This window comes from Pempheris klunzingeri, chromosome 18, assembly GCF_042242105.1.
Source record: "Pempheris klunzingeri isolate RE-2024b chromosome 18, fPemKlu1.hap1, whole genome shotgun sequence".
Classification (NCBI taxonomy): Eukaryota; Metazoa; Chordata; class Actinopteri; order Acropomatiformes; family Pempheridae; genus Pempheris; species Pempheris klunzingeri.
In genome coordinates, this window is record NC_092029.1 from 22,204,735 (window position 1) to 22,219,837 (window position 15,103).

A 15,103-nucleotide genomic window follows, 5' to 3' on the forward strand; every position below is an offset into this window, starting at 1 on the left:
TCGCCCCCACCAGAAGAATAATTACCATTTGTTTCATCCGTTTTTTCCTGAATTCCTGTAGTGGTTATACCTTGTTGAAATGATCCATGTTTAGTAAAAAACCTCTTACCAATAGTCTTATTTTTACTGCAAAAGCAAACTTCGTTTTATCAAAATCATCTTGACTCTAGATCAGCTTACTGTCTTTTTCCAGAGCTTTCAGCCTTTATCAAGGACAGAGTTGTAAACTGTCACTGAATTGGTTCAGTTGGAAGGCTGGAGGCTGTTGAGTCCTGGACAAAAGTGAGCAAGGCATCTTGTTCCTTTAGTTTACCACTTCAAAAGGTTCATGGTTCATCTGTTTTGGACGAGCCAGTCACGGCCATGCTCGCTCACTGAATGAATGGTCATGAACACGGAGCAGAGGATATAACGGTGTATTTCAGGACATGAAGGGTATAAGTGTTCTGTGGAATGCCAGAATGAACAAGTGGAAACAGGAGCTACTGGTACGGACTGAAGTCACTTTGTTGGCAACTGAGAGAGAAAAATACTTTTTCTGTTGCTTCCCACAAACATACACAATTTGGGTTTCTGGCCCTGAAGTATACAACACAGCAAATCATCAAAATGCAATGAAAACTATGAGAAAAGGACGAGGACACAGAGGATCTATACAGGCTTATAGTCCAGCTTGGACTCCAGCTTCTTCGAGTCAGCCACCTTCCGCACAGCCTTCATGAAGTCCTCCTGAGTGACGTACTCACGGTCAGAGCGGATGGCGAACAGACCTGCGGGCAGACACAACAGCTCCACATGAACAAAACCGCTCACGGCAGACAAAGAGAGAGGAAATGAGATGAGTGAACGACATGTCCAACCTGCTTCTGTGCACACGTTTCTCAGATCAGCTCCGTTGAAACCGTCTGACAGCTTCACAATAGCTTCAAAATCTGAAAACGACAAAGACAGTCAGGGGAAGGGTGCAGGCTGCAGCAGCTCCGTCTCTGTGGGCTCACAGGAACATGGTTTAGCTAGCGAGCTCCTTCCACTCACCAGCTTCTAATGTCTGGTTTACTGCTGGATCACTGACGGGCAGCTCTTCATTTTACTCAAAACCTTTAAGAGTTCAGAGTAAAATAACGAGTCGCTCGAACAAGGCGTCAGCCAAATGCCTTCAGGAGGTCTGGACATGAAAGCTAAACAAAAACTAAGAATGCTAGGATTAAGACGTAGAGTCCCTACAAGCATCTAATAAACAACCAATAAAACATGAGGGACCTCGTGGTGAGGCCGGAGGACAGGAGAAAGAGTGAGCTGCAGGTAACCCCAGGCCATCAGGGAGGAGGGGATCACTAACCTATCTCTCCATGCTTGGTGATGGGACTGGAGTGGATCTTGAGGATGTCCAAGCGAGCCTGTTCATTGGGCAGCTCGATGTCTGAAAAACACAAGAGGACGTCAGACTCTCTGCGCGGTCACACAGAGCCGGCACACAGACGGCAAACGCACGGCGGTCTTACGGATTTTACGGTCCAGTCTGCCGGGCCGCAGCAGGGCGGGGTCCAGGGTGTCGGGTCTGTTGGTGGCCATGATCATCTTGACTCTGTGCAGCGTGTCGAAGCCGTCCATCTGGTTCAGCAGCTGACATACACACACATTAAACAATTATTATCCATTACCACAACTAACCGGAAGCACAATAAATGCTACTGTTGGAAAACAGATCTGGATTTTGGGCAGAAAATCTGTCTGAGGACGCTACAGAGACTCAATTACCTCCATCAGTGTCCTCTGGATCTCTCTGTCAGCAGAGGTTCCCTCAGAGAAACGCCGCCCGCCTGCAGGGAACAACACACACACACAACAGAGTGAGCACACACTCATCACTCAAGTTATTAGTGGAGTGGAGACTCCTTCTGTAGGGATGCCCCTGCTTGTGATAATAAGTTAACAAACCTTGTAAGTTAATAAACTTTGTAACTGTATTTATCACTTCACTTTTTACCTTACTGTTTTTTCTGATTTAGCATCTTGGTTGTGTTAGTCTCTTTGAGAGAAATAATGATGATTAATGGTTAATAACTATGCTTCCCTTTGGGAGAATCATGTCTTCAAAACAATTAACTTGTACAGAAAGCACCCAACATTCCATAAATATGTCCTGCTTCCTGCTTCCTACACAAAAGCAGAAATTTTGTGTAGGAGTCACATGTGTGCACTGGCTATAGGCTGTGGGGTTCAAATGAAACTGACTGAAAAGCACTTGCGCATATGTTGACAGAGCCCCATTTCTACAAACGGAGTGATGACGGCCACAGGAAGCTTGAGCTGCCTTATAATAAACCCCTGAGTGTCACTCACCGATGGCATCGATCTCATCCATGAAGATGATGCACGGCTGGTGGTCCCTGGCATAGTTGAACATCTCTCTGATCAGCCTGGCACTCTCGCCGATGTACTTGTCCACAATGGAGCTGGACACCACCTGCAGCATGAACACAGACAACATGAGCTGACTGGCTGCGCTGCAGCGAGGCAGTGCACCCCCACACCGGCGCTCACACTTACCTTAAGGAAGTTACAGTCCAGCTGGCTGGCCACTGCTCTGGCAAGAAGAGTCTTCCCGGTGCCTGTTACAGAGGGAAGCTCTCATCAGCAACTATGACCTCATTACACAACACCTACACAGTTCCATTAGAAAATTCTACTAAATCATTTGAACCTTACACAAAGAAACATTCACACCTGCCTAAATCTGCGTTGATGTGCATGTGTAGTGGTCACTGGTTTGTGAAGCAGCCTAATGAAAGATTAACACTAACCTGGAGGCCCGTACAGCAGACAGCCTTTAGGGGGGATGATCCCCACTCTCTGGAAGAGCTCCGGGTTGGTCAGAGGCAGCTCAATCACCTGTCACACAACAACAGCAGCATCGTTTGTGCAGCATGGATAGCAACTAAAATCAAAGCGTATCATCTGGTCTTCATGCCTTTCTTGTCTAAAACAGAATCCAAACCATGCAAAGGTCATCCCATAAAGCACATGGGACAGCCTGTGAAACTACAAAACCACAATGCAAATCATGCCAATACATTTATCTGAATGAGAGTAACATCCAAAAGCAGAGCCTGTCCTGTGTTATTGAGTTGTTGAGGCTGTACCTCTCTCAGCTCACGGATCTGTTCAGACAAGCCTCCAATCTCAGAGTAGGAGACGCTGCCAGGGTCCTCGTGGGACATGTTGTACACCAGAGGGTCCACCTCTCTGGGCAGGTACCTTGAAAAGAACATCAAACACGTGCTGAGCACACACCCCGCTGTGTATGTGGTCTTTATCAGACCACTAGGCACTTCCATCTTTTGCAGCACATTTATAGCTTAAGAGGTGTAACAGGACACAATATTCACAGTTAAGGACATACTGCATTCATGGAGTCGCTGCATGGTTTTGGCGTGGTGAGGAAAATGTACATGAATGAACACTACAACATGGCTCACAGGCTCTGATTCTTTCTGTAAGGCTACTACTAATTACTAATTAATCTGATGCATTCAGATCTGGTGGTCTTCCCACCTCAGTTTCCTGGGGGAGCCCGTGCCTTGCACATGAAGAATAATCATGGCAGAGGCAGTCTAAGCAGATGCTTGACTCACTGGTTGTCTACAACCAAGTTTCTGAGTAAACAATCACGTTGTGTTGATCATCTGTCCAGTGTAAATGTGCAGCAAGACACTGCTTGGATGGCACATGGAGGAGGACATATGCAAAGACACACACTATAACTAACCAGTTCAGAGTGCAGCATAAACATGGGCACTGCTGTGTAGCCCATTCTAACTGATGAGTATATCCAGCCTACCTCATTATCGTCAGTGTAGTCATGTCCAAGGCCACTCTGGTACCGGGCTTCAGCTGGGACTTGTCCAACTGTGATGAGAAATACTTCAGGTTAGTCACACTAAAGGTCACATTCTAAACGCTGAGCTAAGCATTTTCTGAGACTGCACTGTGTTACAAACTTTTTGTCCTAGCCAGAAAAAAAATACCAATCCACAATTCTGATGAATCCATTTGATGTCAAAACCATATAAACACCCAATACTGCACAAAGCAGTCCACAGTGGACTGACAGAACTAGAGAAGAAGCAGCAGACACCATGGTGTTGGCCATGGCAAACATCTCTGATGGTCAACACTTTTATATTGTCTCACAGTACAGAAGCAAGAACTGCACTCCTACAACATTGTCAGATTACAACAGACAGTTGTTTTTATTCCACATCATTTTCTTTCTGGCCAAAACTTGGTGCCTACGTTACCCACTATGCAACTTCCCCACTGACAAGTCAGAGAGAGGGCCAGAGGGTATGTTGTGCTAGCAGCAGCTAGCATGGAGCAGCAGGGATGAGCAGTTGCTTGCTAATTCCACACCTCCACTTTGTTTTCACTCTCTAACTTGAGTTCTTCAGACTCGTCCAATCACCTGAGGACATTTATCAGACTTCACACAGCTCAGTTAATTTCCTGTTTGGTGTACTTTTGCCACATTATTTGGCCCCATCATGTTCCATGAGTCTACAAACAGCTCACCTTAAAAACAGGCCAAATGAATTATTTCCACCTGATCCTTATGTTGTACACAGCTTGTGACAGCTCCTGAACCTTTGGGTCAGGACACAAGCATACGCAGGTAGATTCCAATGATTTTTGTCTGATTTAAATGACATTGAGCCTCTTGACAATGGAACAAAATATGCTAGAATCAAATCCCCACAACATTTGGCAAAGCACTTACATATGCTGTCTTGAGAATTTCTTTAGCCCTAAAAGTTGTGTCAAGGGCCAGAGGGCTCAGAACCTCTGGAGAAGGTTAGAGAATGTATGTAAACCAGTATGTGTTAATATCTGTTCAGCACCCACCTGTCTGCGGCATCCAACCACATATCGGGGGCCATTGGTGGCCTTGACGATGACTGAAATTAAACAAAAGAAAATAATTAGCATCACATGTGCGACTTAAACACAGGTTAACTCAGTCAGTCTGTGACCGTGGCAAACTGGAAGGAGAGCCTCCTGCTGCAGTGCACTACACGTTTAACACGTAGTTTTAAGGCTGTAACATAATAAGACACAGCAAAATGGAAAATAAAGCATCAAAAATATAAGACAAAGCATCACGTCTGTTTTTTTAAACATTCTTCAGCCTTTGGTCATCTTCCTCATATCATCATCACAGCCAGATTTTAGGGTTTGTTAGGTCAGATACTTAGGTTGTGACCTAAGTTGTTGTGCTGTGACCTTCCCTCCACAACCTGGTGGCAGCACTAAAGAGCTGAATGGCCTGCAGAGGTCTCCTCCTCTCCAAAAGAAACGGACCCGATGATTCAAACTGCTTTAAATTCATTTCATGCTTAATATCAGTGTTTCTCTGACACTCCTCTGCAAACGGCCGTTAAGATGAGCTGCAAGCTGAGCTGCTGCTAGCGTTAGCTCTGCTAGGATTCCTTCAGTGCTCATCTTTCACAAGATTTTTACCAGGAGCCAAATTATCCGCAGAGGTCTCCTTATCGAAGCAAACTGTTTGCTCTGGTTGTTTCTCTGATAAGTCAAGATCACGACGTCCAATCACTAAAATCCTTCATCCTGTCAAAAGATAACATTTAAAATGATAAAGACCTAAAACAGTGACGTGCATATCGTCCAGACCTGGTATGTAGCTGGTCTAGTTATAAGGCTCAGAGGAAGCTGAATCTTCTAGACCTAAAATCATTTTGCTGCTCCAACTTGTTCCATGACTCTTGTGAATGTGACATTTCTGCCAGTGAACTTACATTTCTCCTCAGTCAGCTGTTTGAGCACTTCTCCAACAATCTGCAGAGAATGAGGGACAGACTTTGTTAGTAAAAAGAGAATAAGATCAGCTCCTGACCCTCTCCCTCCTCTCTGTCTCCATCCACTGAAGCCTCTCCTCTCTCTGATCCCACACACGCTCACACCCACATCGTCCATGTAGGTGCCTCAAACTATTTTCAAAGGTCAGGTGGCATAACCACAAGGAATGTCACTAAATTATATAAATAGTGTTGTTTAACACTCAAAGGGTATTTACTACATTTATTTGAATTATTTTAAGTTAAAAGGTGTTATTAACTTTTAAACCTTTTTCCCAAAAATTGTTAGATGGCACTGTGAAGAAAAGAGAAATCAGCATGATGCAGAGTTAATACATGTTAATGTGCTACAGTGCCAGTCTGGATAACACCTCTCAGTGTTAGACACTCTGAGGACCACCTGTGGAAGATTTCACGTACAATAAATACTGTGAAAGTGTACTTCTTACATACAAATGTGTTGTGCCACCTGACATTTTAGAGGCGATGAAGTTACACAAACAACTTTAAACACTTCGGTTCAGTACCAGATGAGCCATAGCAATAGTGGGGGGGGGGTTACAAAGTGTGGATTGCTTCAGCAACAATAGAAAATATGAAAAATCAAGCATGATTAAGTTAGCCTTAAGAAGTGAAGTCTCAATTAAAGGGTCTTTTTAAAAGAAGAGCATAGTTTGTGCAGCTCTCCCTGCTGACTGTGACTGTGCTCATCTGAACACTGAACATCAGCCCACCGCTGCAAACACTTCAGACTGGACTCTTACCTGACCGACACTCTGCAGAGCCTTCAGGTCATTCTCTGACTTCTCGTACTGTTTAGTTTGTTCTCTCAGCTGTTCTCTCACTGGAAACAAACAAGCACAGACAGGATGTACCGTGGAGGAGCTCACACCGTTTAAAGTTGGCTCAGCGCAGAGCGCCAGCTTCAGCAGATACGGGAAAACATACCATATGTCTATAAAAGTGACCTTCCCTGGCTGTAAACGTTAGAAGTTACTGACCAGCTTATAGTAAGCCACTGTGCTACAGATGCTATTGTTTGTCAATCGTTACTAACTCTTCCTCAGCTATGATAGCAGCGTTGCTAGCGTTAAACGCTTCACCTCCATTCATTTCTATGAGGATGCTAACTGCATGACAAAGCACTAGATAGCTAGCCGATGCTAGCAAACAAATATCACTAATTTAATCAAGACAGAGACGTTTGTGACATGTTTGTTTGGGCCACTCCTCAAACGTCAAAATTACTTTGCTCTTACATTCTTTCAAGCGCCCGTCAACTTCTTTGTGTTCGAGTAATTTTTTCCTGTAGTCCTGTAGCGCTTTCTCCCTGGTGTCTGCCATGATGCCCCACTGAATGCTGGGAAACTGTGGCGTCACTACATTCAGTGCTGCAGTCAGCCAGCCAATCAGCGGCCGTCTTGTGACGTGCAGGTGTAAACATCTTCTGCCGACTGCAACAACCAGGAAGTGACCACCTGCTCACATTTTCTCATATTATATTATTTGTTTGTACCACTGTCGTGCTGATGTCATGGTTAAGATCCGGGGATTTTTTTAAACAATTTTCTTGCCAGGAGGGGGCGTTAACCAGCCTAGTTTACATACTGTATATATTTATGATGCTTGTGATATATTATTACACAATGCACATTCTCAGCATGTGTTTATTTTACAGTTGTGCCTTTCTGTAAACTAGTTTACATTTATATGTATTATACTTACCATAAAACTGTTGCACATTTAGTTTTTGCACCACACTATTTTTATTCTTAAATTGTTTATTTGCATTCTTTTCTACTTTGTAGGCTACTGAATGAATATAATTTAATTTATAATAAACAAAAGACTATCATATCTTATGTATACGTGAAAAATAGGTCCACCTATACCTAAAAGCCCACTCTGTGAAAGGACAACACATAGTGCTGCCTACTACCATTTATTTTAATGTTTTGTGAGTATAAAAGAAATATGTGTTTCTAATCAAAATGTTAATCTTTATAATAGTGTTGATATTAATCTGCTGAGATCGCACTGATTTGGGGACATATAGAGAAAGTAAAGAGTAATGCCAGGAGTATTCATCCGTCTGACGCGCAGAGGGGAGCTCAGTGAGTCAGGAGGACGGACTCAGTGTCGAATCTTGTTTATCAGAAGAGAGCTCATGCCCCAAAGTCAGTGGTAAGACTAGCTCCAGGAATGTAGATTTCCATCCAGAGTGTGTGGTAATGGGCTTTCTGTGTACAATGACTAGAGGACTCTACTCTTATTGCTCCAAACGAGTCTAAGTGACATATAAACACAGGTCTGGAGTTAGTGTTTACACGTCAGAGGATGTGAGATGTGGTCATCTGAGGCCTTGTTCTCATGAGAAGTATGGACACTGTGGTGACGAACACTAATCTGTTTGTTTCATTTCGCCCTCTCTTATCATAACATGGCACATGGCCTGGAGACAGCCTGTGTTAAAGGAGCCAGAAACAGAAATAACACTGGTGAACAGCACTTTATGGTGAATCAGTAAACTTCAGACCTGGGTGAGTGGTCTGTCAGCGAGTCAGTGGGTGTTTTAGAGGGGTTTTTATGTGTTGAACAACTTCAAGAAGTTTAGAGGACTCTTTTTGAAACGGTAAACAGGCTAGAGTTAGCTTTGAAAGATGACACGTGGCTGTATGGACAATGCAAAGACAGCAGAGGCTGATAATGTATGCAATGTTATTGACTAGGAAGAACTCCCACCGATGGCTGTCACATCAAGCAAGTCACCTCCTGATAGAAAAGGCAGAGCAAGTAACAGCAGCACGTCATATCCACTCTGTCACAGCAGATTCAAACAGATCAGACATCAGACATGACGAGACGACAAGCACTAACACAGCTGAAATTACATAGTCATTAATAGTCAGGCAGTCTGAGCCTATAGCGGCATAACTAGGGGCTGGTCTAAGGCCTGATCCAGCCCTAAACTATAGGCTTTATCACTAAGGAAGGTTTTTAGTCTACTCTTAAATGTAGAGAGGGTGTCTGCCCCCAGAACCCAAACTGGAAGGAGATTCCACAGGAGAGGAGCCTGATAGCTGTGGCTGATAGCGGATACCATATTTCTCCTGTACTGGCTTCTCTTCACTGGCTTCCAGTAAAACCCAGAATAGAGTTTAAAATCCTGCTTCTCCCCTACACTACTAGTACTGTACTACCCCACTAAAGCACTGTGCTCCCAGAATGCAGGCCTACTGGTGGTTCCTAAAGTCCTCTAAAGTAGTGATGGAGCCGCTCTGGCTCACTACTTTAGAGTGGGATAATACAGTACTAGTAGTGTAGGTGAGGAGAAGGATTTTAAATTGTATTCTAAATTTTACTGGAAGCCAATGAAGAGAAGCCAGTACAGGAGAAAGATGGTCTCTTCTCTTAGTTCTCATCAGAACAGGAGCAGCAGCGTTCTGGACCAGCTGGAGAGTCTTTAAGGACTTAATGGGGCAGCCTGATAATAAGGAGTTGCAATAGTCCAACCTGGAAGTGACAAATGTGTGGACTAATTTTTCTGTATCATCTATAAACAAGATGGGCCTGATTTTAGCAATATTACGTAGATGGAAAAAGGCAGTCCAGGAAATATGTTTAATGTGGGAGTTAAAGGACAAATCTTGATCAAATAAGACTCCCAGATTCCTCACAGTGGAGCTGGAGGCCAGAGTAATGCCATCCAGAGTAGTTATGTTGTTAGAAAAGGTGTCTCTAAGGTGTTTAGGGCCAAGCAGAATAACTTCAGTTTTATCTGAATTTAGCAGCATAAAATTGCTGCTCATCCAGGACTTTATGTCCTAAAGGCAGATTTGAAGTTCGGCCAACTGGTTGGATTCATCTGGCTTTATTGATAAGTATAATTGTGTATCATCTGCATAACAGTGGAAATTAATGGAGTGCTTACTGATTATATTACCCAGAGGAAGCATATATAAGGTAAATAGTATCGGTCCAAGCACTGAACCTTGTGGAACTCCATGTCTAACCTTAGTGTGGACAGAGGACTCATTGTTAATCGATCTGATAAATAGGACGTAAACCAGCTTAATGCAGCTCCTTTTATGCCAATGAAGTGTCAGTAGGATTTGATGGTCAATGGTATCAAATGCAGCACTCAGGAGGAAGGGAGGGGAGGAAAGTTAGCTGACACTATTAGAGGCTCATCTTGTGCTTTGCAAGATTTGCAAGATTTGCAATTAAAATCCTCAGCTACCATCAGTCTGCCAAGTTCTAAAATAATAATCATATTAAGTAATAAAAGTGAAAACATATTACAGTTGTATGAAAACGTTTAGGCACCCCTCTGAGGCTGCATAATAATTTACTCTGTCTGCACAGAAAACGATCACAGTGGCATGCCATTCATTTTCTAATAAAAGCTAAGTAATGGGGTGTTTTCCAGACAAAGATTTTTAGTGTAGCAATATTAAGTTGTATGAAATTGTATCAGATGTGAAAAATAGGCTGTGCAAAAATTTGGGCACCCTTGTCATTTTGCTGATTTGAATACCTGTAACTACTTAGCACTGATAAATTGGAACATAAAATTGGTTTGGTGAGCTCATTAAGCCTTGAACTTCATGGACAGGTGCATCCAATTATGAGAAAAAGGTATTTAAGGTGGCCAATTGCAAGTTGTTCTTCTCTTTGAATCTCCTCTGAAGAGTGGCAACATGGGGGCCTCAAAACAACTCTCAAATGACCTGAAAACAAAGATTGTTCAATGTTACGGTTTAGGGGAAGGCTACAAGCTATCTCAGAGATTTCAGCTGTCAGTTTCCACTGTGAAGAACATAGTGAGGAAATGGAAGACCACAGGCACAGTTGTTGTTAAGGCCAGAAGTGGCAGGCCAAGAAAAATATCAGAGAGGCAAAGGCGAAGGATGGTGAGAACAGTCAAAGACAACCCACAGACCACCTCCAAAGACCTACAACATCATCTTGCTGCAGATGGTGTCACTGTGCGTCGTTCAACAATTCAGCGCACTTTGCACAAGGAGAAGCTGTACGGGAGAGTGATGTGGAAGAAGCCTTTTCTGCACACACGCCACAAACAGAGTCGCTTGAGGTATGCAAAAGCACATTTGGACAAGCCAGCTTCATTTTGGAATAAGGTGCTGTGGACTGATGAAACAAAAACTGAGTTATTTGGTCATAACAAGGGGCGTTATGCATGGCGGCAAAAGAAGACAGCATTCCAAGAAAAACACTCGCTACCCACAGTAAAATTTGGTAAAATCCAGACACTGATTAGGGGCTATAAGAACTGTCTAGAGGCTGTTATTTTGGCAAAAGGAAGCTATCAAATATTTATGTGATTTTTCTGTTGGGGTGCCCAAATTTATGCACCTGTCTAATTTTGTTATGATGCATATTGCACATTTTCTGTTAATCCAATAAAACTCATTTCACTACTGAAATATTACTGTGTCCATCAGTTGTTTGATAAATCAAAATGAAATTGCTGATCCAAACACCTCATGATTTAGAAATGAAAATAATGGAAATTGTCAGTGGTGCCCAAACTTTTTCATATGACTGTATATACATATATACAGTTGTTGCTAAATTCCCAGTGAGAAGAAATGTAACACATTCTGGGATGAATTGTCTGTATTAATTAAAATGGGAACAAGAATGAAAGTAGAGCACGTCAGCACATTTAGGGATTCATTTAAACTTTTATGTCAAAATCTGGGCATTGGGCAGATCATAAAGTAGTGAAAGGTGTAAGTACAAAAATAAATTCATTCCATGTGGAAGTAGATGGCTATTCCTTCAATTTACAATAACTACACAATATGAGAGTCAGAAGACTGTAAAGTCATTTAGTAAGTTAACGTATCAGTCACCATGTGGTTCTCTGTCTCTGGCCCAGAAGACAGAGGACAGAGGGTCACACTCAGAGGGTCACACTCAGAGGGTGCTCCAGCAGATCACTGCTGCACAGGAGCTACACCTGCTCTGATCAGTCTCACAGCATCATTTTCTTCATCATTGCTACACAGACCACATCCAGGTGCCCTTTCAGCCCATTTGAGCATCTTTTCAGAATACACTCAAAAGGAAAAACACTTGGCAAACATATCTTTGTCATGCCAACCTGAGGAGGACAAAGACTCTCCAGATATTGGACAGGAGCTCATGATGGAGTCAGATGACACTGATTAAAAATCCTTTAGTTTTAACCACCGAGGAAAAAAGACAATTTACTGTGATGGATTTACACAGAAGAACAGTGTGCAGGAACAACAGCAAACCTCTAACAGACAACAGTGTCAGCAGATGTCTTCAAGTTGCTGGCGGATTATTTTGTGTGATTCAACAGGAAGAAAGACTACACTGTGAGAACAAGGCTGATACAGACAAATAGATGTGTATGTACATAAGTATTATGTATATACATAAGACTAAACTACTCAAGACAACAACTACAGATCATATCATTCACACATGTGCACATTTATACTCAACTTTGACCACTAAATCTCAGGCAATAACTACCGTAGTAGTAAAGAGTTATCAGACCAGTTGGAAAAATCAATAAATAAACCATACCTTTATTCAGATCATTTAAATGGAATGTAATAATTGTTACCCTTTTCCTTTGTCATCATTCAGTTGGTCAACTTAAAACTGATCCACTTTACTCTTGTTTCACCACAGGACCGCTCACATGGAGTCATTTATCTCATCCATATTTTTCTTACACACACACAAACCCTGGAGCGATGGTACAAAGAGCTTGTGGAGCCCGCTGCACTTTAACCTTCAGCTGTTATTTACGTCTTGCTCTGGTTTATAATCAGCAGCTCGACTCCCTCTGCTGAAGGCAAAATTCTCCCATGTGCATCACATGATCTCCCCCTCCAACAAACTCTAGTGCACTTCCTGTTATCAAACCACACATTCTGGGATGTGACAACATCAGCTCTACGTAGTTCTTAGCCTCTCGTCAGATCACTACACCACAGTCCTTGTGCCAATATCATCCTCACTTTCCTGCTTGGGGAGCTGCACAGCAAGCCCCACCCCTCCAGCCTGTTTGGACTGAGCACTCAGAGTCATTTCACTGAGAAATGTGGACTTTTGAGGTTTTTGCAGCTTCCTCCAGATGATTTTCAGAGCGGAGGGGCGGAGGATGATGAAGACCCAGGGGTTGATGATGGAGTGGATGGACAGTAAGCGGAGAGCACGGAGGTCAGCTACATGACGCTCCTTGTGGCTTTCTGTGAACGTCATGACCACTCGGAGCTGGGGATTGAAAGAGAATAAAAAGAATAATGTTATCATGATAACTCCAATAAGCCTCTAATAAAAGGCCTTAGAGATGAACCACATAGTAAGAAACCATGGCCACCAACATGGAGGCTCAGTGGGAAATGTGCTACAATGTGCACATACTTTATGTCAGCACAGTGCACCGAGGCACACGATGTTGCAGTGGTGCAGAAAATGCTCACATCCTTTACTTAAATAAAGCACAGAGTAAAGGTTTCAGATCTACTGTGTCAGTCTGCTGTCTGCTGCTGAACAGCTGGTGCTCAGCGGCCTCAGCTGAGCCGCCTGCTGCTGCTGGAAACCAGCTTGATGAAAACCAAAGCAATGAGCTAAAAGAGGCACACGTGGTCGCCTGACCCACCCCTGTTACAATAAAAACAGCTTGTTGGTGCAGCTGCAAACGTTTTGTACAATGCAGATTTTGGGGCTGGACATGCAGCAGAGTGTGTGGAGGGCTGGGGGCTCTGTGCAGCTGCTGATTAGCTGATTAGAGCGGAGACACAGAGCCAAAACTGTCTAGAAAACTAAAAGAGTGAGCTGAAAGATGCTCTGTCGAGCTGAGGGGACAGCACAACTGGGTTATAATTCTGTGTGAACTCGTCACAATAAACTTTCACATTAACCACAGTCACAGAATACTGACCAACACTGCTTCAGAGTTTCACATGTCAAAGTGTGTGTTGTTCAAAATAGCCCAGAGAGTTAAATGACTGTATATACTGTATATGTGTATTATTGGATTACCAATAATGATAGAATTGATTGTTTTAGCTGGTTGAGGTGCAGCTACAGTAGAACTACTGTACTTTATTCACTGATGGGTAGTTCACTCCCTAAACATGTGTTACCATTATCTATTATCTTTCTGTTTGTATGTGAAATCCTAATTAACCAGTAACTATAGCTGTCACATAACTGTATCAGATTCCCCCACTGAGGGATCAATAAAAAGTTTGAACTTATCTTAAAAGTAGTAAAACATAAAGTGCAAAACATAGAATCTGGGTTGAATAAAACAAAAAACTACTGATGTCTTCATCTGATGAAACACCAGCAGGACTGACGGCTGCTGGCCAAAACAAGTTTGAGTGTCAAGCTTGTGGAGGCAGAGCTCTTACCACCAAGGGGAAGGTGCAGAAGATGAAGACCACAGTGATGATGGCCAGCGGCAGGAGATGCTCCACTTCTTCCGTCATGGACAGAGACCTGCCGTACCGGGGGGGCGCGCTCACTCTGCTCCGGCGCGCTTTGTGCCTCCTGTGCATCACCACCAAGTGTGAAATGACAGACACGTTGCACAGCACCGTGCTGCTGATCGTGGCGAGGATGAAAAATGCGTAAAACCCGATGTAAACTTTATCCCTTCCCTCCATGTGGCTCATCTCCAGGAAGCACCAGGTCCCCGGGCAGTACTGCACGTATTTACCAAAACCCAGAAAAGGCAGGACGCAGAACAGGACGTTCCCCCCGTAGACGAGGGCAATGGCGACGCAACTCCGGCGTTTGCTCAGGTGCCTCTCGTAAAAGTAAGGGTGGCCTATGGAGAGGTAGCGCTCGAGCGCCATTACGCACAGGATGGCCAGCGTGGAGAGGCTCAGGAAGGTCATGTTGAAGCCGAAGTAAGAGCACACGCTCATGCTCATGCTCACCAGAGTCTTCCTCCGAATGTAAGCTGCCAGCACGACGGGACTGACGGACATGGAGCCCAGCAGGTCCGTCATGAGGAGCGCAGTCACCAGGACCTGGTACACGGACGGACTGGTCCTCCTGCGCCGGACCTCCAGCAGGACCAGCGCCACCAGGTTACTGGCGACACTGACCGAGAACATGACCGCAGAGGTGACGGGCTGTCCGGCCTCCACGTCGCTGATGGTGTGGCACCTGGAGTCATCTGAGGAATTATGGGCCATCAGACACCAGAG

General features: G+C 43.8%; 2 protein-coding genes across 2 annotated transcripts; both read right to left on the minus strand.

The window, feature by feature from the left end:
• Positions 1-400: 400 nt before the first annotated feature.
• On the minus strand, positions 401-7,230 carry psmc6 (proteasome 26S subunit, ATPase 6). The gene is made up of 14 exons (XM_070848932.1): positions 7,133-7,230; positions 6,638-6,717; positions 5,814-5,853; positions 4,903-4,955; positions 3,842-3,909; positions 3,144-3,258; positions 2,805-2,892; positions 2,551-2,612; positions 2,344-2,467; positions 1,759-1,820; positions 1,503-1,623; positions 1,340-1,420; positions 861-932; positions 401-770 (listed from the first exon to the last, which is right to left on the minus strand). Exons 1-14 carry the CDS (start codon positions 7,215-7,217, stop codon positions 652-654), a joined length of 1,170 nt encoding a protein of 389 aa, XP_070705033.1. The 5' UTR covers positions 7,218-7,230; the 3' UTR covers positions 401-651.
• Positions 7,231-12,507: 5,277 nt separating this feature from the next.
• Positions 12,508-15,103, minus strand: ptger2b (prostaglandin E receptor 2b (subtype EP2)). Its single transcript, XM_070849637.1, has 2 exons — positions 14,300-15,103; positions 12,508-13,154 (listed from the first exon to the last, which is right to left on the minus strand). The coding sequence occupies exons 1-2, from the start codon at positions 15,089-15,091 to the stop codon at positions 12,864-12,866; spliced, it is 1,083 nt and encodes a 360-aa protein (XP_070705738.1). The 5' UTR covers positions 15,092-15,103; the 3' UTR covers positions 12,508-12,863.

Coding starts and splice junctions, on each gene's coding strand:
- psmc6 (XM_070848932.1), bottom strand. CDS start 7,217: ATGGCAGACACCAGGGAGAAAGCGCTACAGGACTACAGGAAAAAATTA. Junction 4,956..5,813: donor ACAGCTGACTGAGGAGAAAT/GTAAGTTCACTG, acceptor GTTTAATTTCAG/TCATCGTCAAGGCCACCAAT. Junction 1,821..2,343: donor GGATGAGATCGATGCCATCG/GTGAGTGACACT, acceptor TGTTCCCTGCAG/GCGGGCGGCGTTTCTCTGAG.
- ptger2b (XM_070849637.1), bottom strand. CDS start 15,091: ATGGCCCATAATTCCTCAGATGACTCCAGGTGCCACACCATCAGCGAC. Junction 13,155..14,299: donor TCTGCACCTTCCCCTTGGTG/GTAAGAGCTCTG, acceptor TTCAATCCCCAG/CTCCGAGTGGTCATGACGTT.